Source organism: Vitis vinifera, chromosome 14 (genome assembly GCF_030704535.1).
Source record: "Vitis vinifera cultivar Pinot Noir 40024 chromosome 14, ASM3070453v1".
Taxonomy (NCBI): Eukaryota; Viridiplantae; Streptophyta; class Magnoliopsida; order Vitales; family Vitaceae; genus Vitis; species Vitis vinifera.
The window spans coordinates 692,132-715,199 of NC_081818.1; the positions used below are offsets into that span (position 1 = coordinate 692,132).

The following is a 23,068-nucleotide window of genomic DNA, read 5'->3' on the forward strand; positions in this document are numbered from 1 at the left end:
ATAAATGTGTATAAAAAAATATACAAATAAAATGAAGTAGCTCACAAATAAGGTTGATCAAGGCTAGAGTTTGACTTTATGTTCTTAGAAGGAATTTGTCCCTCTCATGTACTTACGGTTTATTAACAATCATCTCCCAAGATATAACAATTTTTTTTTTTTTTTTTGTAATAATAGCACTTCAAATAACAAGAAATAGCAAATTATTTGGTGATTTGTACTCTCTTGAATACCAAATATTTGATAGAAAAGATAAATGACTAGACTTGAAGTTAGAAATGACTTGAATGACAATAAAAGAAAAAGAGTGGAAAGAATGGATGAATGAATGAAAATGTCATATGAGATCCCTATTTATAAATTTAGTGGTGACTTTTAGAAAAGACATGTCTTTAAGGTAATAGACACATCTTTTGGAAAAGAATGTATCTTTTAAATACAAGACACATCCTTTAAAACAAGTTATATCTATTAAGAAACAATATGTCTTTTAAGGAAAAGAAAATTCTAATTTCCATTCACTTATATAAATTCTAACAAAAAATGGGTCATCAGATCCATGAGTGATAAATGTGAAGGGTGATGATATCGGTCATGAGATGGAAAAGAGAAGATAGAAGGAAGAAATGGAAAAAAGAAAAGAAAATGAAGGAGAGAAGGGAAGGAAGAGGGGGTGACGACGTAAATATGATGCGACTACGATAATGGAAGAAAAGAAAATAAAGAAAAAGGGGGTTTAGGGGTTAAATAGAGGGTTAGGATTTAATAAAATAAATGAAATGTTCAGATCAATTCTTATGCCCAGATTTATTCTATGAGTTTTAGGGTTAGGATTATCATTCTTAAGCCCCTTAAACCTTAAAGGATTCATTCTCAACAGCCCGAAATCGAGCATAATATTAAAAATCTATGACATATCCTTCATATAAAATTTTGATTTTGTCCACTTAGGAGTCTCACGCTCAGCGGTTCACATTTGTAGACTGTGGTAGGCTGGTAACTTTTCTATACCCATGAGGTGCGACACACCGGATCCGCCACACTTGCGAAATTTGAAATTTCCAACCAGGGAACAAGGCGTACGATAGTCCCCAAAGCCGCTACTTGGTCCCAGGAGGCATACTGACTCTACTATTCCCTTTTTGGAACATATGAGGTGGGTGGGAGCCAGTCAAGTGTGAAGATAAGGAGACACCACGTGGCCGAATTTCATGTAAAGGACGGCGCCTTGCCACCTGTAAAGGACCCACATACCTGGAAAGATCTTACAGTTATGTTAGTCGCCGGATTAAAGCTAAAGGATAACGTATAAATAATTATTATTTTTTTATTAGAGAAAATAAATTTTAAATCAAGAGACTTGAATTTATTAATAAATTTAATAATTTAAAAGAATAATTTAAAACTCAAAAATTATATATCATAACTAAAAAGATGATATAAAATAGAATAGTATTAACATCTATTAATTTTGAATTATTATTCTTAATTTTTAATAAAATAAATTGACTATATTTTTATAAAATGCTAATATACATATTTTTATACTATTTATAAAATGATCATATAAATAACATTAGAAATTATTAATTTTGAATTATTATTATTCGTTTTTAACAACATAAATCAATTAATGTTAATATCTATATTTTTATAATATTTATATATAATTTGAGATTTTATTATATCATTAACATTCGTATATTATTAAAAAAATCTATTTATTTGTAATTTATTTGTAATTAAAAAAATATTTTTATTATTAATAAGACATGAATTAAATTTAGATTAATTATTTTATTATAATATTATAATTATAAATAATATATCAATAATAATAAACATAAAATCAATTAACTTTACAATGAATATATTTATAATAATTTTATTGTTAAAATATATTATTAGTTAAAATATTATTAAAAATATGAAAAATGAAAAAAAAAATTATTTTTTTGGAAATCCCTCTATTTCACCTTCGAATTTCTTTTTTTTCTTTTTTTTCTTCTCTTTCTTCCCTTAATTTTGTTTTTAAGAAATTATCGTTTTAAACTTTTTGAATTTTAAAAAAATAATAATAATAAAAAGAAATCATTTTCTCCTATAATTTTTTTTTTAAAAAAAAAATTATCTTTTTAAAAAAAAATTATCTTTTTAAAAGACGATTTTTGTCTATAAATTTTTTTTTTTTAAAAAAATAAATAGCCACTTTAAAAGATGATTTTTTTTTATAGGGCACTTACCAAAAATCCAAAAAGCAGTTTCGTTTCTTAGTAAAAATTAAGAAAAGTATTTTTAGGAAAATATAAAAAAATTATTTTTAATAAAATTAAAAATAAAATTAATAATAATTGTTGGAAAAATTGTTTTGTAAACAAAGTTGTTCCAACAATTAATTTTTAATAAAATTGTCCAAAAAAATGTTTTTTAAATAAATTATATTTTCTTAATTAAAATGAGATTAAAAATATTTTTTTTGGAAATAGAGGATTTAAATAATATTTTTTAGAATAGGATGAGAGTTATTTTTATAAATTAAAGTTGTAGAAATCATTTTCTTAATAAAATTGGATTGAATTTTAACATTTTTGTTTTTTTGTTTTTAATTAAAAATCATTTTGCAAATAAAGTTATATATATATATATATATATATTAAAATAATTTGTATAAATTACTTTTGTTACATGAAAAAAAATTGAGATATTTTTATAAATAAAGTTGTAAGAGTTCATTCATTTTTTAATAAAAGCAAATAAAAATAATTTTTGTTGCAAATTAAAATTTTGTAATAAATTGTTTTGATAAAAAAAAAAAGTGTCAATAGTTTTCTTGAAAAGAAAAATTGGCAACAAATAGAGTTGAATAAAATGTTTTATTGAAAATAAATGAAACTATTTTTTTTTTGTAAATAATTAAATTGACATCATTAATTCAAAATTGTTTTTAATGAAATTCTTTGAAATTTAATTTAAAAAAATATTTTTTAATCCGTTTAATAAATCAATTTGCATAATTCTCTTATCATTTATTTTATATATTCTTGTAATTGAATTTATGGACCCCGTATTTTGGCATGATGCGTTCTCACTCGATGATAAAACTCGCTAATTTGAGTTTTTTATAAAACACTTTGATTCGTTATTTATTTTTGTTTTATTTTTAAAAAGAAAATAAAATAAGAAGAAGAATATGTTCACCCTAGCTTCAAACCAAACCCAACTCCTAAAATTAAACTCCTATTTATATAAACTAAGCTTAAGCAACCGATCTAGGCAGCCGATGGGGCGGCAATGTAGTGGACTACGCCGGCCTCTGAAAGCGCCACCGTGAATGGCTTTCCGTCTGCAGATGAGTTCCTGTAATCCAAGCTCTAATCATTGTATATATCCCACCACTTCTTCACCAACATCTTTATTATAAACCGGTCTAGGGTTGTGGATTTAGGGTTTACGGATTAATTCCGGCCTTAGAAATGATACTTACAGCGCTCGCCGGAGTTGAGAGTGAGAGAGAAGTGGTCGATCAGAGGCGTAGATCCGGGAGGAGAAGAATTTATATATAGATTTAGAGAGAGGGAGAGACGTGGCATGTTGTCAGACGCTAGAAGCATTGGTGGGCGCGGAAGATTCCACGTATCTACAGTGAGTGAACAAGGGTTGGTAAGGTTTTATGGGCTGTAATGTTTTCGGAAACATTTATAAAAAAGTAGTTCTTGAAAGCTGTTATCGATCCTTTACACAAAACCTAAAATATTTTTAATATATTTTAAATAATTTTATGTATAATAATTTATTTTTAATTATTCTAAATATTTTGTGTAATAATTTTTTAAAAATAAATAAAATAATATAAAATATCTAAAATATATTATTTGAAAATATCATTTTTTTTTCTTAAAAAATAAAAATCAGTTTTTAATTATTAAACTAATTTTTAAAATTTTTTGTTTTAGACAAGACAACGTAAAACTGTTTTAAAAAACGATTCTCATTTCTCCATAGAACAACTTGCTATCACATGAAAATTTGCATATCGATATGTTAAATTTCAAAACCTAACTCAAAGTTTTGTTTGACCCTCGAAATCGTACACAAAACATAGAGTATATAACCTTTGTGTAATTTCTTCTAAGTGTTTTTATTGTTTCCAAAGATTTTAAATTAGGGAAATAGTTGTTTTCTCGCGGGAAAAATAGCTTCAAAAAATAAAATTGATTTCCCATTCTATCTCTATCCCAGAATTTCAAACATGACAATCAATAAAAGCCCAAAGGGGTGGTGGCATCATTTATTTCATCCAACATTCATAAGCATAACAAACTCCAATCAACAACAAAAAAGTAAAAATCAAACACTCTATCCGATCACCCCAGATTCAAACCAAACCAAGTACTAAAATCAAAACTCATAAATGCATAGACTGAGTTTAGGCAACCGACGCAGATGAGTTCCCGTAATCCAAGCTCTCATCATTGTATATATCCCACCACTTCTTCACCAACATCTTTATATCCTCCCTCTCCATGTTCTCCTCCTGCCCAGTATACTTCCATGGCTTTGAACCCTGAAAATCCAATACAGGAGCTTGTAAGTACCAACTTATCTCATTGCATAAACCTGTTTTTTAGATTTAGGATTTTCGGGTTAACATCGGAATAAAAATAAATGGCACTTACGGCAGCACAATAGCGAACAACTTTGGTTCTTTCAATGTCAACGTGTTCTGGGTGGCGCCATAGCATGGGCAAACCAAGGTTGTAGGTTAGTGTAATGGGCTTGTAGGTGTCTTTGAAGAACATATTCAAATAGTCCTGCAAACAGATGTATGTATAAGAAAGAGGTTTTCAAATAGTTGATACAACTGAAAGGAAATTTTTGATGAACAAGAAACTGAGCCCTCTTTGGCTGCTCCCTAGAAAATGTTTAGTCGAGGATTTTCTGTTCTAAGAAAGCAAGAAACCAAACAAACAGTTTGCTATGCATCAACCCAAGAGCCTGTTTTGTGAACATATTTCTGTTTCTCCATGCTAAAAGACATTTAGACAAGTTTTTCAATTGTTTTTGGGAAACAATGTAAAAATAATAATTACAAAATATGAAAGAATGGTTCAAAATAAAAAGAAATAATAACAGTTTGAAATAACAAAAATGCCCTCAAGAGTGTTACACCCAGGGGCATGTGTGTTTTTGAAAACGTGTATTTTGATCACATGTTTTCAGGATCATTTTGAGAAAACAATAAAACGATTTTGCGAATACAAGCTTTAAAGAAAAAGGACAAAACACAGAAGTGTTTTTTGAGGCAACAAAAACAAAACAGACCAAAACCAAATTAAGGAAGATTTTTCAAAAAATGAAAACACCATGCTTGTATAACTACGCAAAAGTAGAAACCAAGGCACGAAGAGACAAGGAAAAAAATTGAGCCAAACAGAATCTAAACTAGTTTAAAATGGCAACAAGACCCTCAAACCACTGTTCAGAAAAACAACTTTTTCCTAAAAAAAACAGCTTAAAGAAAAAAAGAACGAAAAAGGACAAAGACCTCATTTTTAGAATTGAACGAAAGGCCACCATGCAAAAATTGTTCGAAACACTCCTTAAACTAGTTCAAAATGAGAAAAACACCCTCATGAAATTTGGCCAACCTGCTCAGCAAAAGTGCTAGCAGGAGTGATCACTAGAGTGCTGAGGAGATGGTCATAGACGGAGAGGTTAGGCTCGAAGATAAACATGCCGGCGTTGAAGTAGAAAGGAGGCTCCGGACCCATCTCCTCCGGCCACTTCACCTTCTCCGGGCACAGCTGGCAGTACCCAATCCTGTACTGCGGCGAGTTACTCCACGATCTCTCACAGAAACAGTCCATCACAGCATGGAAATGCCCATCACCCAAATCAAACAAATGATCTATGTTATCAAACACCTGTATGTCTCCGTCCAAGTATATTATCTTACTGTACTCCACAAACTGAAAACAAAAAAAAAACCAGAATTAGAACAAGTCAAGGAAGAATCAGAGGATGAAAATTTGATGAAATGGCTACAGACCCACCTTCCAGATGCGGAGTTTGGAGTAGTTGATGACGTAGTAGGCCATGGCGAACTGGGTCTGGTTCTCCGGCGGGTTCACAGGCTCGATCTCCCTGACGACGCAGCCCTGGTCCTCCAGAATGCGGCGGTGCTCCGCCTGGACGTCCGGCAGTACCGCCACCACAAGTGGGTATGCGGTTTTCACCTTTCTCAGCCCCTTGGCCAGCCCCACCACGCCTTTCACGTAGTCGCCATTTTCGGCCAAGAACGTCACATATGCCCTGTCGGAAAGGCTATAAGCCTTGGCCAAACCAGTTTCAGAGGCCAAAGTAGGAGCCATTAGAGCCTCAACCAAAGAAAACTAGAGAGAAAAATGAGAGAAAATGAGAGAAAGTTGAATGTTGTTCGGATCCAGTTTTTTGCAAATACCGTGTGGTATACTGGGTATATTTATAGATTTAGAGTGGTTGGATGGAAACAATAAAGTCAAATCAAAATATCTCAAAACGCCGTCGTTTCATTTGTTTCCAATTTCCGCATCAATCTTCTCTGCTCAAAACTAGGTCGTTTCATTTTACTCTAATTTCCAAGGATTTTTTGTAATTGTACTGTGAATTTAAAATTAATTTTAAAAAATACTGTTCAGTGAAAAATATTTCCAAATCTAAGGTACTTTTTGGTTATGATGCTTACTGGGAAGGCTATGTATTTTTTCAATTGGGTCTTCAAAAGGGAGCAGTTGTGGGTGAATATTCCTTTAAGCTTGACTCCGTCATCTGGGAGAGTTGTGAATTAATGGTCATACCAGGAGCATGCATGATGGTCATGGTCCATGTCATGATAGCATGCGTCCATGGGTGCATATGATGATGATGAACGGCTAGATTTCAAAATGGAGGAGGAGAAGAAGAAAAGGACAAACATGCTCATTCTCAAAGGAGTGGTACATCCGCATTAATAGGTTCACGTATTCTCATGCATAATAAATAATAATTCTTTTTTAAAAAAAATAATAATTGGGGTTGGGGGTTGACTTCACAGGATGGGTTGTGTGGGGGTGAATCTTTCATGCCAAGCCTTTTTTTAATGGTCTCGCAGGGCTAACCCAGCCAGCCCACCATTGCTCTCAAATACTTTTCCATACGTCTCTTTGCCCTTTCTAGAGAGTAGACGCCCCTCCTCTTCCATCTTCACAATGGAAGATTATGTCATAACCGGCATTCTCTCTCCACTCTTTTCTCCTTTCCGCTTCATTTTTAATTTTTGGTCAAGATTCAGCTCACTTACCACAAGGGCAAAGCTTGCTCCTTATTAAATATTATCATGATAATTTTTTCCACATTGTTTTTAATATCATTAATAGATTAATTAAATATTAAAAAATTATACATATATCATAATTTATTTTATATCATTTAATATAATCGAATTAAATGAATCATAATTTTAATATTAATATATATTTTAAAATTAAAGATATTATAATCAAATATCATAATATTATTATGATATAATATTTGATATAATTTAATAATAAATATACATTTATAAAATTCATATTTTTATTGATGCATATGATATTATTATCAAATATGATAAATCATATTATACATATATCAAATTATTTAATAAAATAACTTTAAAATATCATTATACTTCTAATTACATTTCTATGAAAATCGAAGTACCAATATATTCATGATTACCGATATTTTCATCCTTGAACCCAACAAAGATCGTCGCTGCCTGTAGCACCGTCGACCAGCCAGTGATGCCACTACCGATCAATGATGCCATTTCCAGCCAACGACCCCCCTTCCACCTATCTCACATTTCACCATTTTCTTCCAATTTAAGTAAGTTTATTTCTTTTTTATTTTAGTTTTTATTATTATTCCTATATAATTTTTACAGTAATTTATTCTTGATTATTGAGATTGTTTGTTTGGGCCAATTTCTACTATTTTTGGGCTTGCATTTACTTGAGTGAGATATTATTTGTAAGCTTTTGATTAAGTTTGAATAAGTTAGGTATATTTTAAATCTTGTATTTTGATTGGGGTCTCTAATCTAGTTTGTTAATTTATGTTTTATTTAGATTTAGTGATAATTGGATTTTGGGTTTGGATTTGTCTTAAATTATGCTTGCATCATGGGATGTTAAATTTAGACCTAATTGGATTTATTTGTTTTGACATATTTGGGGCTTAATTGAATGTGTTTGTATTTTGGTAATTAATATGGAGATTTTGGATTAGAGCTTATGACATAGGGGATATTTTTGTTAGGTTACATTTGCTAATTTGAGCCCATTTTAATTGATAAAATTTATTAGACTAATTTGAAGCTTGAACTTGAGTTTGAATATTTGTTTTGCACTTTGTATATTTCTTGATATTTATATTTGAGCTATTTTTGTTTTTGCATGAACTCATTTTATAATTCTGTTGGTTGAGTATGGATTTATGACACATAGATAGTTGAATTTCATGGAAGAAATGGAGGAACATGAAAATAATTAACTAGTTGTAGCCTTACAAGCTTGTTGGGGTACACGATTTATTTCTCATTACTTATTGGTTTTATTTTTATTGGTTTCTCTAAATATTTATTTGTATATATTTACTCGTCACGTATATAATTGAATATTGAACAAACCAAAACTTGTTTAAATAAGAGGAACAATTTAGTAAACATGTTTTAATAAAATAATAGTTTAGAATATATATATATATATATATATATATATATATATATCAAAGTAAGTTTTCTTAATAAAAATTAAGAAAAGTATTTTTAGGAAAATGTAAAATAAAATAAAATTTAAAAAAATTAATAATAATTGTCTGAAAAATTGTTTTGTAAATAAATTATTTTTTCTTAATTAAAATGAGATTAAAAATATTTTTTTGGAAATAGAGGATTTAAATATATATTTTTTAGAATAGGATGAGAGTTATTTTTATAAATTAAAGTTGTAGAAATCATTTTCTTAATAAAATTGGATTGAATTTTAACATTTTTGTTTTTTGTTTTTAATTAAAAATCCTTTTGGAAATAAAGTTATATATATATTTTAAAATAATTTGTATAAATTACTTTTCTTAAATGAAAATAAATTGAGATATTTTTGTAAATAAAGTTGTAAAAGTTCATTCATTTTTTAATAAAAGCAAATAAAAATAAATTTTGTTGTCAAATTGAAATTTTGTAATAAATTGTTTTGATAAAAAAAAAAAAAAAAAAAAGTGTCAATAGCTTTCTTGAAAAGAAAAATTGACAACAAATAAAGTTGAATAAAATCATTTATTGAAAATAAATTGAAACTTCTTTTTTTAAATAATTAAATTGACACATTAATTCAAAATTGTTTTTAATAAAATCCTTTGAAATTTTTTTTAAAAAATCATTTTTTAATCAGTTCAATAAATTAATTTATATAATCCTCTTATAATTTATTTTGTGTATTCTTGTAATTAGATTTCATCATTATTTTTGTGTATATTGATTTTCACCATGACTTATACATACTCATTTATATGATTATTTTTCTTAGTATCCAAAATTAATTAATTAATTGTTATAATTTGTTGAGATATTAGGAATGTTTTCCTTATATCATTCTTTCCTTATATCATTTAATGTTGAGATATCAGGAATGTTTAGATATTAGGAATGTTGAGATATTATGAATATTGAGATATTAGGAAAGTTGAAATATTAGGATATTAGTTGTTATTTCCTTATATCATTCTTTCCTTGTATCATTCTTTCCCATTCTTAGAATGACGATTACCCTCTATATATACTCTGTACATGAACGAATGAAAGTATGAATGAAAAAATTACCATTTATCAATTTGAAGATGGTATCAGAGCCATGGAACTGAAATCCTGGATATTTTGTTGCTATGGTAGTCCGACAGCGATCAACCATCCTAAGACAAGCCCTAATATTGATAAATCAACCTTCAAATGCACTCAATGCAATAAGACTGGTCCCACCAGTCTGGATATCCCACAATTTCAAAGCAACGACTTTTGGTATGACCAGGAAAACAATGAGGAACCGAGGGTTTGAACCATGGACCTTTAGATCATGTTTAGGCTATCAACACTTTGTTATTAATGATAATAATCGTGATCAACGGAAGAAGGATTCCAAGAAAACTTGCCAAAATAAAAACAAAGGCTAATGTTGCTGAGAAAGCCTCTGCATTGGTAGCCGCTATTGATTATGGTGGTAAGTTTTTAAATACTTTTACACCTGTTATTAATAGTGCATGGATAATTGATTCTGGTGCTACAGATCATATGACTTTTGATTCTAAACAAGTTTCACCCCTTAGACCTTCCTCACAAAAAAATTGTTTCTACGGCCAATGGTAATACAACCCCAGTTATTGGGGAATGATCCTTAACTCTTACTGATACTTTGAATTTGGATTTTGTTTTAGTTGTTCCATCTTTAAATTACAATCTTTTGTCAGTTTCTCAAATCACTATAGCCTTATCTTGTATTGTCATTTTTTGGCCTGAATTTTGTGTGATTAAGGATATCCAAACAAGATAGACAATTGATTGTAGTATTAAGTGGGGAAAACTCTATTATTTGGACTTGCAGTCAAATTATTCAAATAAGTTGCAACAAGCCTTGATGGCAGATGGATATGAGGGGAAGAAGAAAAAGTCTGCAATTTGGTTGTGGCATCGACGTTTGGGACATGCTTCCTTTGGTTATTTAAAAAAATTGTTTCCTAATTTGTTTGCAAAGAGTGATATTTCTGGTTTCCGTTGTGATATTTGTGAATTGGCTAAAAGTCATCGTGCTTCATTTCCGTTAATTTTGAATAAAAGTCCGTTTCCTTTTATGGTTATACATTCTAATGTTTGGGGCCCATCTAAAGTCCCAACTTTGAGTGGCTCACGTTGGTTTGTTACTTTTATTGATGATTGTACCAGAATGACATGGTTATGCTTGATAAAGACCAAAGATGAAGGAAACTTGTTGTTTCAAAATTTTCATAAAATGATTGAAACTCAATACAATGCAAAGGTTCGGGTTCTACGTAGTGATAATGGTGGAGAATATCAAAGTTCTGATCTTCAAAAGTATTTGGAAGGACATGACATCATTCATCAGACTACTTGTTCCAATACACCCCAGCAAAATGGAGTCTCTGAACGAAAAAATCGGCACTTGTTAGAGGTTGTTCGTGCTTCCTTGATAACAGCAAAAACACCGATATCTTATTAGGGAAAAGCAATCACATCTGCCGCATACTTGATCAGTCGGGTACCTTCTAACTCAATTAACTTTCAAACACTTCTCCAAGCTCTTACTAATGTCGTAGTTGCCCCAACCGTCCCAAATCTACCTCCTTGTGTTTTTGGTTGCGTGGCATTTGTGCATCTACACAAGCATCAACGCACCAAGTTAACTTCTCATGCATTGCAATGTGTGTTTGTTGGATATGCATTGCACAAAAAGGGATATCGATGTTACCATCCTCCAACTCAACAAATGTATATTACAATGGATGCGGTGTTTCATGAAGATTCGATGTATTTTTCATCTGAGTCTGAACTTCAGGGGGAGTACCATAAGGAAATTCAGACTCTCGATTATGATTATCATATCTCTGAGGAAGATGAATCTGGACAATCTGAACTAGTGAACCAGGAAGTGGGTGAGTTGGATATGAGTGGTCAACAATTTGGGTCTGAAAATGTCTTCACTGAAATACCAAACCAATCATCGTCTATTGAGGGTGTTCTTAATTTGGAACCTGATCCATTCATGAAACGGTTACCACACCGTCATAATAGAGGTATTCCTAAACCCACATATGAACCTAAATTGTCTACCAAAGTCAAATATCCCATGAGCAACTATGTGTCCAACCATCGTTTGTTTGAATCAAATAAGTCATTTGTAAATCAATTATCTACTGTAACTATTCCTAACAGTGTGCAGGAAGCCTTAGTTGATCCAAGGTGGAAAGCAGCCATGAATGAAGAGATGAAATCATTGCAGAAGAATGAAACATGGGAACTCATAGAATGTCTACCAGGAAAGAAGTCAATTGGGTGTCGTTGGATCTATATTGTGAACTACAAGGCAGATGGTAGTATTGAACGATTTAAAGCAAGACTAGTAGGAAAAGGGTACACTCAAACTTATGGAATTGACTACACAGAGACATTTGCACCTGTAGCTAAGATCAACACAGTTCGAGTATTACTGTCTTTAGCTGCAAACCTAGATTGGCCATTACAACAATTTGATGTGAAAAATGTCTTTCTGCATGGCGAGCTATCTAAAAAAGTATATATGGATCTTCCACCAGGATGCATGGTGTCAGAAAAGCAATGTCAGAAGGTGTGCAAATTGAAGAAGTCATTGTATGGGCTGAAGCAATCCCCGAGAGCATGGTTTGGAAGGTTCACAAAGTCAATGAGAGCTTTTGGCTATCGTCAAAGTAATTCAGATCACACTTTGTTCCTGAAAAAACAACATGGTAAGATTACGGCACTCATCATATATGTGGATGACATGGTAGTTACAGGAAATGATCCTGAAGAAAGAAAAGCTCTGCAAAATTATCTATCTAAAGAATTCGAAATGAAAGATCTAGGTCCTCTGAAATACTTTCTTGGGATTGAAGTTTCTCGATCAAGTGAAAGAATTTTTTTGTCTCAAAGAAAGTATGCCTTAGATCTTTTACAGGAGACTAGAATGTCGGGATATCAACCTGTTAATACACCAATAGAAGAAGGTCTGAAATTGTGTGTTGAGCCTAATCAAGTATCAACCGATAAGGGAAGATACCAGAGACTTGTAGGGAGATTAATGTACTTAGCTCATACAAGACCAGATCTTGCTTATGCATTGAGTGTAGTGAGTCAATATATGCATAATCCTGAAGAGCAACATATGAATGCAGTCATGCGTATTTTGAGGTATTTGAAGAATGCTGCTGGGAAGGGAATTTTGTTCGCTAAAAATGTTGATCATCAAAGTATAGAAGTATATATTGATGCTGATTGGGCCGGTGCAGTGGATGATAGGCGATCTACATCTGGTTACTTTACCTTGTATGTGGTAATCTTGTGACATGGAAAAGTAAGAAGCAGAATGTCGTCGCTCGTTCAAGTGCAGAAGTGGAATTTAGAGGTATGACTCTAGCACTTTGTGAGGCATTATGGCTAAGACTCCTCTTACAGGATTTAGGTTACCTATCTAGGCAACCAATCTGATTGTTTTGTGACAATAAAGCCGCATGTGACATTGCTCATAATCCAGTACAACATGATCATACAAAGCATGTCGAGGTGGATAGATTCTTCATTAAGGAAAAGTTGGATGATAAGATTGTGGAATTGTCTAAGATTCAATCACAAGATCAATTGGTCGATATCCTTACCAAAGCTGTCTCAAGTCAAGTGTTCTCAAAATTTTTAGACAAGTTAGGCATGTGTGACATCTATGCGCCAACTTAAGGGGGAGTGTTGAGATATTAGGAATGCTTTCCTTATATCATTATTTCCTTATATCATTTAGTGTTGAGATATTAGAAATGTTTAGATATTAGGAAAGTTGAGATATTATGAATATTGAGTATTAGGAAAGTTGAGTTATTAGGATATTAGTTGTTATTTTCTTATATCATTCTTTCCTTGTATCATTCTTTTCCATTCTTAAAATGACGATTACCTTCTATATATACTCTGTACATGAACGAATGAAAGTATAAATGAAAAAACTACCATTTATCAATTTGAAGATAATTCTCTTGATTCATTTAGTAAAGTCCGTATGTATACAGGTTTAGAGAGTTGTTATGACTTATCACCATACATTTTCAATAGGTAACTTAATTGCAGACTTGGTTTTTCACAAACTTGTTTTTCTTTCAAAAGTCATACTTAAGGTGTTTATTTCTTATTTTGTTTTTGCTTTTTGAAAAAATAAAAAATAAATAAGTGACGACTTCAAGTCATTTTTAAAAAATCAAATTTTTACAATAAAAAATTATTCTCGGTGTCAAATGGAGACGCACATGAAAAATGCGGATCCATAATATGATTTTCAATGAATATGATATCATTGGACATTAAATCTAATAAAGATGATATCTTAAAGTAATATATTCAATGAGATATGTAATGTTTTATCTTTATATTTTATTTGTAATATGAATAAAAATATATAAAATAGAATTTGTATTATTTTTTAATGCTTAAAGTAAACATTATATTGCATTTTAATATTTTCCATTTACTCTACACTAAAATGGGATTTATTTGGTAAATATGTACATTAAAAACAAAATATTTTATTAAAAATTGTAATATTATGAGAAAAAAATACTTTAATTGCTTAAAACTATCCTGATTTCTTCACATCGTTAGTTTCTAAAAATCACCGGAATCGTCTGTCGATTTTTATTATTCCATTTTTGGTGGCCGTTAAGTGTGAAGGTCCAGTTGGTTAGAAAGAGACACCACGTGGCCGAATTCCATGTGGAGGGCGGTGTTAAGACAGTTAGTTGCCCCTAAGAGCAGATTAAGGCTAAAGGATACTGTATAAATAATGACTTGTTTTTTACTATTGACAAAAATGTCCAAAGCCACATTACTTGTGAATTAAGATAATAAATTAAATTATTATAAATCTTGTAATATAAAAGCTTGCATCCCTTTTAATTAAGAATAATAATCATTGAAAAATGATAGGTCCAATTGCAAGTTGATGTTGTGAGTACTGTAGGATTATTAAATGAACTCCCATATCAAAATTAAGTCGATTGAAGGAGTAAATATTATATTTTGTCCCTCATGAATGAAAAAATAATTAAATTTGAATTAATTGTGCGTAATTTATTTAAAGGATGTATGCATTTTTTTGATAAAAAAATATACTTATTTTTTTTAAACGGATGTACTCAAGGTTTTACCACGTCAAATAAGGTTTAGGAATGCCTCAGTTACATCTCAGAATCTATATAAATCAAATCTTAAACTCAAAATATGTCATATGAGATTACAATTTACCTTAAATCAAATGTACACATTTTTCTCAAAAATAAATACATAATTCCTACATATTTTTCTTAAAAATCATAATATTTAATTTTATTTCCTTATCTTCGTAATTTATTATTTTAAAATTGTTATGTTAATTGTTTAGATGATTCATACAAATAAAAACTTCTCACCTAACTTTTGAAATTAGAAAATTAAATTCAGAAAAAAGAATAGCCACGTCACATTTTTAAAGTTTATAAAAGTATTAAACCCACCAAGATTCTCATATGCCACATTTTGCTTAGATTTGTCAAACACGGAGGAAAATGAAATGCAACAGCACAACCACTCCACACTTAATATTCAACATGGGACCCACGAAATTGTCAATTATAATTTAATTGCATATTGTTTTTTTGCTAAAACGTTAGAATTTTTTTTTTTCTTATTTTAAAGTTCGAGGATTGATCCAAGACCCGAATCCACGATCCAAATTCAGAGAGAGAAATTAACTAAGCCTTGTTGAGGAAGGCTATTAGTCTGCCCCATGCTGGTTCTTTATATTTCAAGATTTAAGCCGGATCAAGGAATTTACAAAATGGACCAATTAGAAACAAACCCAATATTATTTGGGCCCGACCCAAAGGTTGGGTTGGGCCTAATTTTCGAAAAGAGATACATGATGGCAATGTTCGTTTTCTTTCTTTCTGGAAAACGAATTCGAATAGCCGCGATTCACAGTGTACATCATCAACAAATCCGGAGGATTAATCTTCTACGAGGTAAGAATCTCCTTTACATTTCCACGGAAATCATTTTCTATGAAAATTTTTTCTGAGAAAATAAAAAAGGAAAAATTTTAATTTTTTTGCAACTATTCAGAGCTTCAGGGTAAATTGGTCGCTCCTGTAAGATTCTTTATTAGGAAAGATGTATCTTTACAGATGGAGTTCAGTTCGGAAAATTTTTGTGGACACTGTTTTCTAGGGAAACAAATGGTGGTCTGACGTTGTGTATGAATGCTTAGGATTATGGATCGGCGGTACGGATGGACACGAATGATAGCTTGCGATTGGCGAGTTTATGGCATTCGATGAATGCGATTTCTCAGCAGTATCGCCGACTATGGGTTGCTCAGGGATCGAACTCCTTGAAGCGGATACATTCCATCTCCGTTGCTTCCAATCACTCACAGGTATGCCTGGATTTTAATCTAATTTGATTAAGAAAAATATTGAAATTTGAAGATTTTGCTTTATGTTGTGTTGGTTCTCTGTATGGATCCCGGGAAAATGTAGGAAACTAAGGAAAAAGAATTCATATTTCAAGATAGTGGAAATGATTCAGTAATAAGGTTTGATTCGGTGGAGTTTTGAGTTTTCGTTCTTACTGAGAAATTTGAATAGTGTAGATCTAATCCTAGGTCAGTGACCGAGTGGAATCAGATGATAATAGCTGATTTTTATTTTTATTTTTGGTTTCATTATGCTTCTCATTTTCGATTAATTAGAGATTAAATTTTCGGTAGTTATAGTTTGGTTGGAGAGAATCCTGAGGAAAAAAAGGAGAGAAAGTATTCGACTCGAGTATCGAAGGTTTAAGTTTCCTCAGGCAATAAATAGCGAATATTTGAAGCTCAAATTTGAATTTCTCAGCAACAAAGGGGATCCATGTTTTTGGCTTCAGTAGGTAGTGTTGGATCAATTGGCTCTGGTTTCTCGATACTACAACTTGTATGCAAAAATAACTTCAAGAAATAAAATTGAAAGAAACTTCAGAATCAATTATATATAGATAGGAATTCTAAGCTTTTGATCACAAAAGCATATTGTAAGTTTACACCAATCGTATGCTAATTAATGTATTTTGTTACATTCATATCATCCAATATTCATAAACCCAACAAATTCCAATCAACAAAAATGGAAATAAAAAAATCATCAACCTTACATATCCTCCCAATACAACCCTTCTCCTAGACTTAAAACTTTAGAAGAAAGAAGAAGAATATGTTCACCCTGGCTTCAAACCAAACCCAACTACCAAAACTAAACTCCTATATATATAAACTGAGCCTTAAACAACCGATCTAGGCAGCCGATGAGGCAGTAATGAAGTGGTGGACTACGCCGGCCTCCGAAAGTGCCGCCGTGAAAGGCTGTCCATTTGCCGATGAGTTCCTGTAGTCCAAGCTCTCATCATTGTATATATCCCACCACTTCTTCACCAACATCTTTATATCTTCCCTGTCCATGTTCTCCTCCTTCCCAGTATACCTCCATGGCTTTGAACCCTGAAAATCCAATACAGATTTATTATAAGCCGGTCTAGGGATGTGGATTTTAGGGTCTACGGATTAATTCCGGACTTAGAAATGATACTTACAGCAGCACAATAGTGAACAACATTGGTTATTTGAAGGTCAATGTTCTCTGGGTGGCGCCATAGCATGGCTAAAACAAGGTTGTAGGTGGGTGGAATGGGCTTGTAGATGTCCCTGAAGAACATATTCAAATAGTCCTGCAAACAGAAATATACAAAATGGTAGGTATTAGAGAATACAACCGAGAAGGAAAAGTTTCATGGACAAGAAAATGAGCCCCTGTTTGGCTGTTTCCTAGGAAATGTTGACATGGTTTAGTTTTGTAAGAATTTTCAGTTTTAAGAAAGCAAGAAGCCAAAAGAAACAGTTTGGCATGCGCCAAAGTAGAAAAAATGGAAACCTAATTCAGGGAGGTGTTTGAAAACTACAAGACCCCAAAATACCGGGAATATTTTTATAGCAGGAAGAAAGAAAACAGTTGGAGCCAAACATACCCGAAATCAGTTTGAAGTGACAAACATTGCACCAAGGGGCATTTCAGTAAAAGCAACTAAAACGATAAATCAGTTTAGTGTAAATACAAGCTTTAAAGAAAAAGGACAAAACCCTCGTTTTTAGAACAGAAAAATGGAAATCAAGGATCACAAAAAATGAACCTGTTTAAAATGACAGAAATGGCCTCAAAACACTTCATCCATTTTAGAAAAACCAGGAAAAAAATAGTTTGAGTTGAACGAAAGGAAACCTAGGCAAAATTGAGCCAAACAGTCCCTAAACTAGCTCAAAATGACTCATGGTATTTGACGAACCTGCTCGGCAAAAGAGGTAGGAGTTGTGATCTTGAGAGTGGTAAGGAGATCATCATAGACGGAGAGGCAAGGCTCAAACACAAACATGCCGGCGTTGAAGTAGAGAGGGGGTGCTGGACCCATCTCCGCCGGCCACTTCACCTTCTCCGGGCACTGCTGGCAGTACCCAATCTTGTACTGCGGCGAGTTGCTCCACGTCTTCTCACAGAAACAGTCCATCACAGCATAGAAATACCCATCATCCAAATCAAACAAATGGTCTATGTTACTAAACACCTGTATGTCTCCGTCCAAGTATATCATCTTACTGTACTCCACAAACTGAAAACAAAAAAAAAGAACCCAGAATTAGAAAAAGTCAAGTAAGAATCAGAGGGTGAAAATTTGATGAAATGGCTAAAGACCCACCTCCCAGATGCGGAGTTTGGAGTAGTTGATGACGTAGTAGGCCATGGCGAACTGGGTCTGGTTCTCCGGCGGGTTCACCGGCTCGATCTCCCTGACGACGCAGCCCTGGTCTTCCAGAATGCGGCGGTGCTCCGCCGGGACGTCCGGCAGTACCGCCACCACAAGTGGGTATGCGGTTTTCACCTTTCTCAGCCCCTTGGCCAGCCCCACCACGCCCTTCACGTAGTCGCCGTTACCGGCCAAGAAAGTCACATATGCCCGGCTGGAAATGCTGGCAGCCTTGGCTAAACCAGTTGCAGAGGCCAAAGTAGGAGCCATTAGAGCCTTCAACTAAAGATAACTAGAAAGAAAATGAGGGAAAGTTGAAAGTTGTTTGGATCAAATTGTGAGTTTGTTGTAGACTTTGGGTGGTGTAGTGTGGTGTTTATATAGGCATTGAGGGTGGTTGGATTGAATCAAGAAAATCATTTGAAAATGAGAAGTACGAGGTGGATCAATACATGAAACCCACGCGTCCACTCGGCTTTCTTCTCAAAACGCCGTCGTTTCATTTGTTGCTTTCCCCAAATTTCCACCAAAACGGTGTCGTTTTTCTTTCCATAGATTCCTGCGTTATCCTCTCCCTAGAATAATCCCCCCCGTACGCGTGGCGGAAATTCCAATCCGACGATGAAGGAGAGTTCCGGATTCCAGTCTAAGGCAGTCGAATCCACTCTACTGATATGACTAAATTACCCTTTATATTTTTTATTTTTAAGAATAGTTGTTAGAGCAAAAAAATATTAATTTTAAGAGCAATTCATCGTGTTTTTCGGATGTACAAATTATCACGTGTGAATCCAACCATTAACCATAAAGGATCAATATGAACGCTCCAAAATCGACCAAAATATGAAAATCTATAACATATCTTTACATATAAAATCATGATTTGGTCCATTTTTAGGCGTTTCTAACATAATCAACGGTTCAGATATGTCGGCAACTTTCTACCCCCACGATATGCGATACACCGGATCCCTCACCCTCGCGAAGTTTCACTCAGGGTAAATCCGGTATTTCAAAAAAACGCCACCTCTTCACCGCCGCTCGCTATCCTCACCGACCAGGCGTGTAAACCCTTTACACGAAAGGCGCCCCTTGTTGCGCCACTAGGCATGCTAACTGCCACGCGTCGAAAAAGCACACGTCTGTCATTTTTTATTATTCCATTTTCGGAACAGGTGAGGTGGGGGCCAGTGGTGGTTATTAGTGTGAAGATCGAATTCGTCAGAAGGAGCCTGCACCTGGCAGATCCCATGTAGAGGACGGTGATTTGCCACGTGTAAAGAACCCACATGCCTGGAAAGATCTTAATATCTTATAGTTATGTTAGTTGCCCTAAAGTGTGGAATAAGTGTAATGGATAATGTATAAATAATGATTTCTTTTGGACTATACACTACACTGTGGAAAGTCCGTTACTTGTGAATTAAGGAAATGAATTAAATTTTAAGATAATGTTTTTTTCTTCCATTCAGACTAGGAGGCAGACGTCGCCGGAGTTGAGAGTGAGAGAGAAGTGGCCGATCAGAGGCGTAGATCCGGGAGGAGGTTGGCCGTCGATTTCTGTGTAGGTGAATCTCAGATTGTTGATCTCCACCGTCGGCTTCCAGGTGATGCTTAGGGGGGGAAATGCCCAACCATTGCCCTCGATCTTAGAAGAACTAGGAAACCTTGTTATTTAAGGAGGTTTTGAATAAAAGTAAATTTCTTGCGGAAACTAATTTGAAAATTGAAAAACTACGAAACCTTGTTATTTGATATTGAAATTCTTTTTACACAAGAATAATAAAAATAACCAAATTATATTTATTTTTTAAAATTTATAATTCAATAGTCTAATAAATTAATTTTAATATATCTATGATTAAAAATGAATGGATTAATTATATTTTTTTAATCCATTAAAATAAATTATTTCTAATACAAAAATTAACCATTTTATGACAATTAATAGTCCAATAAAGAATATGATAGTTTACATGACCTTCCAAAATAATATTTTATTTCAGATAATATTTTATTTGTGAAAACAAAACAATTTTGAAAAGTATTTTTACTTTCTCTATTTTCTGGATTCGGTTTCAGCAAAATGGAAACATGTTAAGATATTGATAAAAGACTTAGGCCCTATCTAATAACCTGATGGTTTATTTTTAATTTTGAATGTTTTTATTTTAAAATATTAAAAATATAAATTTATTCAAAAAATTTCTAAAATATAAAAAATAATAATAATGAAGTTCTAATATTCATAAATTAAAATTAATTTAATAAGATAAATTATTAATATATTTTTTTAATAAATTTAATTATTTAAATAAATTAATGTCAATTACAAAAAATTATCACCACAAGCAATTAAATTTTAGAAATTAAATCTCAAATAAAGTATTTTATATAAATCTTAAAAAAGCTTTAATTTTTTATTTAAAATGTAATAAAACATATTTTAATAAAAATAGTTTTAAAATTTTAAAATAAATGAATATAAATACATTAAAAGAATTTGAGATAATTTTTTCTAAAAAAAATTTGATAAACATTATACTATACTTTAAAGTGTGTATATTGACTTATCTTATAATTTAAAATTTTTTTCAAGTATTTGTATAAATTTTGAATAATTTCTATTCCACCAATATTTTTATCAAAATATCAATTGATATTTTATCAATATTTTCGACATATTCATAAAATCCAAATTCCAATAGAATCATATTTACCAATATTTTCATTTTTATTCATAGGTGAGGAAGTGCAATAATGAAAACTATTAATAGTGGCAACAAGGGCAAGGAGGTGCAATGGCTGCCAAAGCACAATGCAGTGAGAATGGTGTCAATGGTGAAAGACACTGACCCCATCGTGATAGTTGTGCAGATCTAGGCTGAAAGTTTTATCCAGATCACTGAAATATATGGATAATAAATGTGTATAAAAAAAATACAAATAAAATGAAGTAAAAAATTGAAATTCAGAAATAAGGTTGATCAAGATTAAAGTTTAACTGTATGTCCTTAAAGACGAATTTCTCACTCATGTGTTTATGGTTTATTGTCAAGCATTTCTCAAGATATAACGATTACTTTTATATGATAGTAGCACTTCGAATCACAAGAAACAACGAATCACTTGATGATTTATACTCTTTTAAATACTAAATATTTAATAGAAAAGAAAATTTACTAGACTTGAAGTTAGGAAAGACTTGAATGATAATAAAAGAGAAAGAGTGGAAAGAATGGATGAATGAATGAAAATATCATATGGGATCCCTATTTATAAATTTGGTGGTGACCTTTAGAAGAGACGTGTCTTTAAGGTAATAGACACATTATTTGATGCAAGATTGTGTCTTAAGATACCAACACCGTCTTTTGGAAAAGAATGTGTCTTTAAAACAAGTTATATCTATTAGAAAACAACATGTCTTCTAAAGAAAAGAAAATTCTAATTTTCATTCACTTATATAAATTCTAACAGAATGGGGGTCACCAAATCCATGAGTGATGGATGTGGAGGGCGATGATACCGGTCATGAGATGGAAAAGAGAAGATAGAAGGAAGAAATGGAAGAAAAAAAAGAAAATGAAGGAAAGAAGGGAAGGAAGAGGGGGTGCCGACCTAAGTATGGGGCGACTATGATAATGGAAGAAAAGAAAATAAAAAGAAAGGGGGATTAGGGGTTAAATAGAGGGTTAGGATTTAACAAAATAAATGAAATGTCCAGATCAATTCTTATGCCCAGATTTATTCTATGAGTTTTAAGGTTAGGATTATCATTCTTAAGCCCTTAAACCTTAAAGGATTCATTCTCAACAGTCCGAAATCGACCATAATATTAAAAATCTATGACATATCCTTCATATAAAATTTTGATTTTGTCCACTTAGGAGTTTCACGCTCAGCGGTTCACATTTGTAGACTGTGGTAGGCTGGTACCTTTTCTATACCCATGAGGTGCGACACACCGGATCCGCCACACATACGAAATTTGAAATTTCCAACCGGGGAACAAGGCGTACGATACTCCCCAAAGCTGCCACTTGGTCTATTCCCTTTTTGGAACATATGAGGTGGGTGGGAGTCAGTTAAGTGTGAAGATAAGAAGACACCACGTGGCCGAATTTCATGTGAAGGACGGCGCCTTGCCACCTGTAAAGGACCCACATACCTGGAAAGATCACAGTTATGTTAGTTGCCGGATCTTTCAGTGACGTGAGTTTAAGTCCAAAATAATCCATTTATTGAAAAAAATGATAAAAATAGTACCATCTTAAAATACTTGTCAAATTAATCTTTCGTATCATCTTAATGACTATGGTTTTAAAAATTTTAAAAATATCCTTAAAACTACAATAATATGATTTTACAATTTTCTTTAATTCACATCCGTTTTAATAATATTGTGCTTTTAATATT

At 32.2% G+C, this 23,068-nt stretch overlaps 2 protein-coding genes across 2 annotated transcripts; both read right to left on the minus strand.

Annotated features, from left to right (window-relative positions):
• Positions 1–4,426: 4,426 nt before the first annotated feature.
• LOC100254435 (galactinol synthase 2) lies at positions 4,427–6,371 on the minus strand. The gene is made up of 4 exons (XM_010661417.3): positions 6,054–6,371; positions 5,649–5,969; positions 4,677–4,811; positions 4,427–4,564 (listed from the first exon to the last, which is right to left on the minus strand). The coding sequence occupies exons 1-4, from the start codon at positions 6,369–6,371 to the stop codon at positions 4,427–4,429; spliced, it is 912 nt and encodes a 303-aa protein (XP_010659719.3).
• Positions 6,372–16,823: 10,452 nt separating this feature from the next.
• On the minus strand, positions 16,824–19,015 carry LOC100249324 (galactinol synthase 2). Its single transcript, XM_002281268.5, has 4 exons — positions 18,602–19,015; positions 18,194–18,514; positions 17,447–17,581; positions 16,824–17,354 (listed from the first exon to the last, which is right to left on the minus strand). Exons 1-4 carry the CDS (start codon positions 18,917–18,919, stop codon positions 17,151–17,153), a joined length of 978 nt encoding a protein of 325 aa, XP_002281304.1. The 5' UTR covers positions 18,920–19,015; the 3' UTR covers positions 16,824–17,150.
• Positions 19,016–23,068: the final 4,053 nt, after the last annotated feature.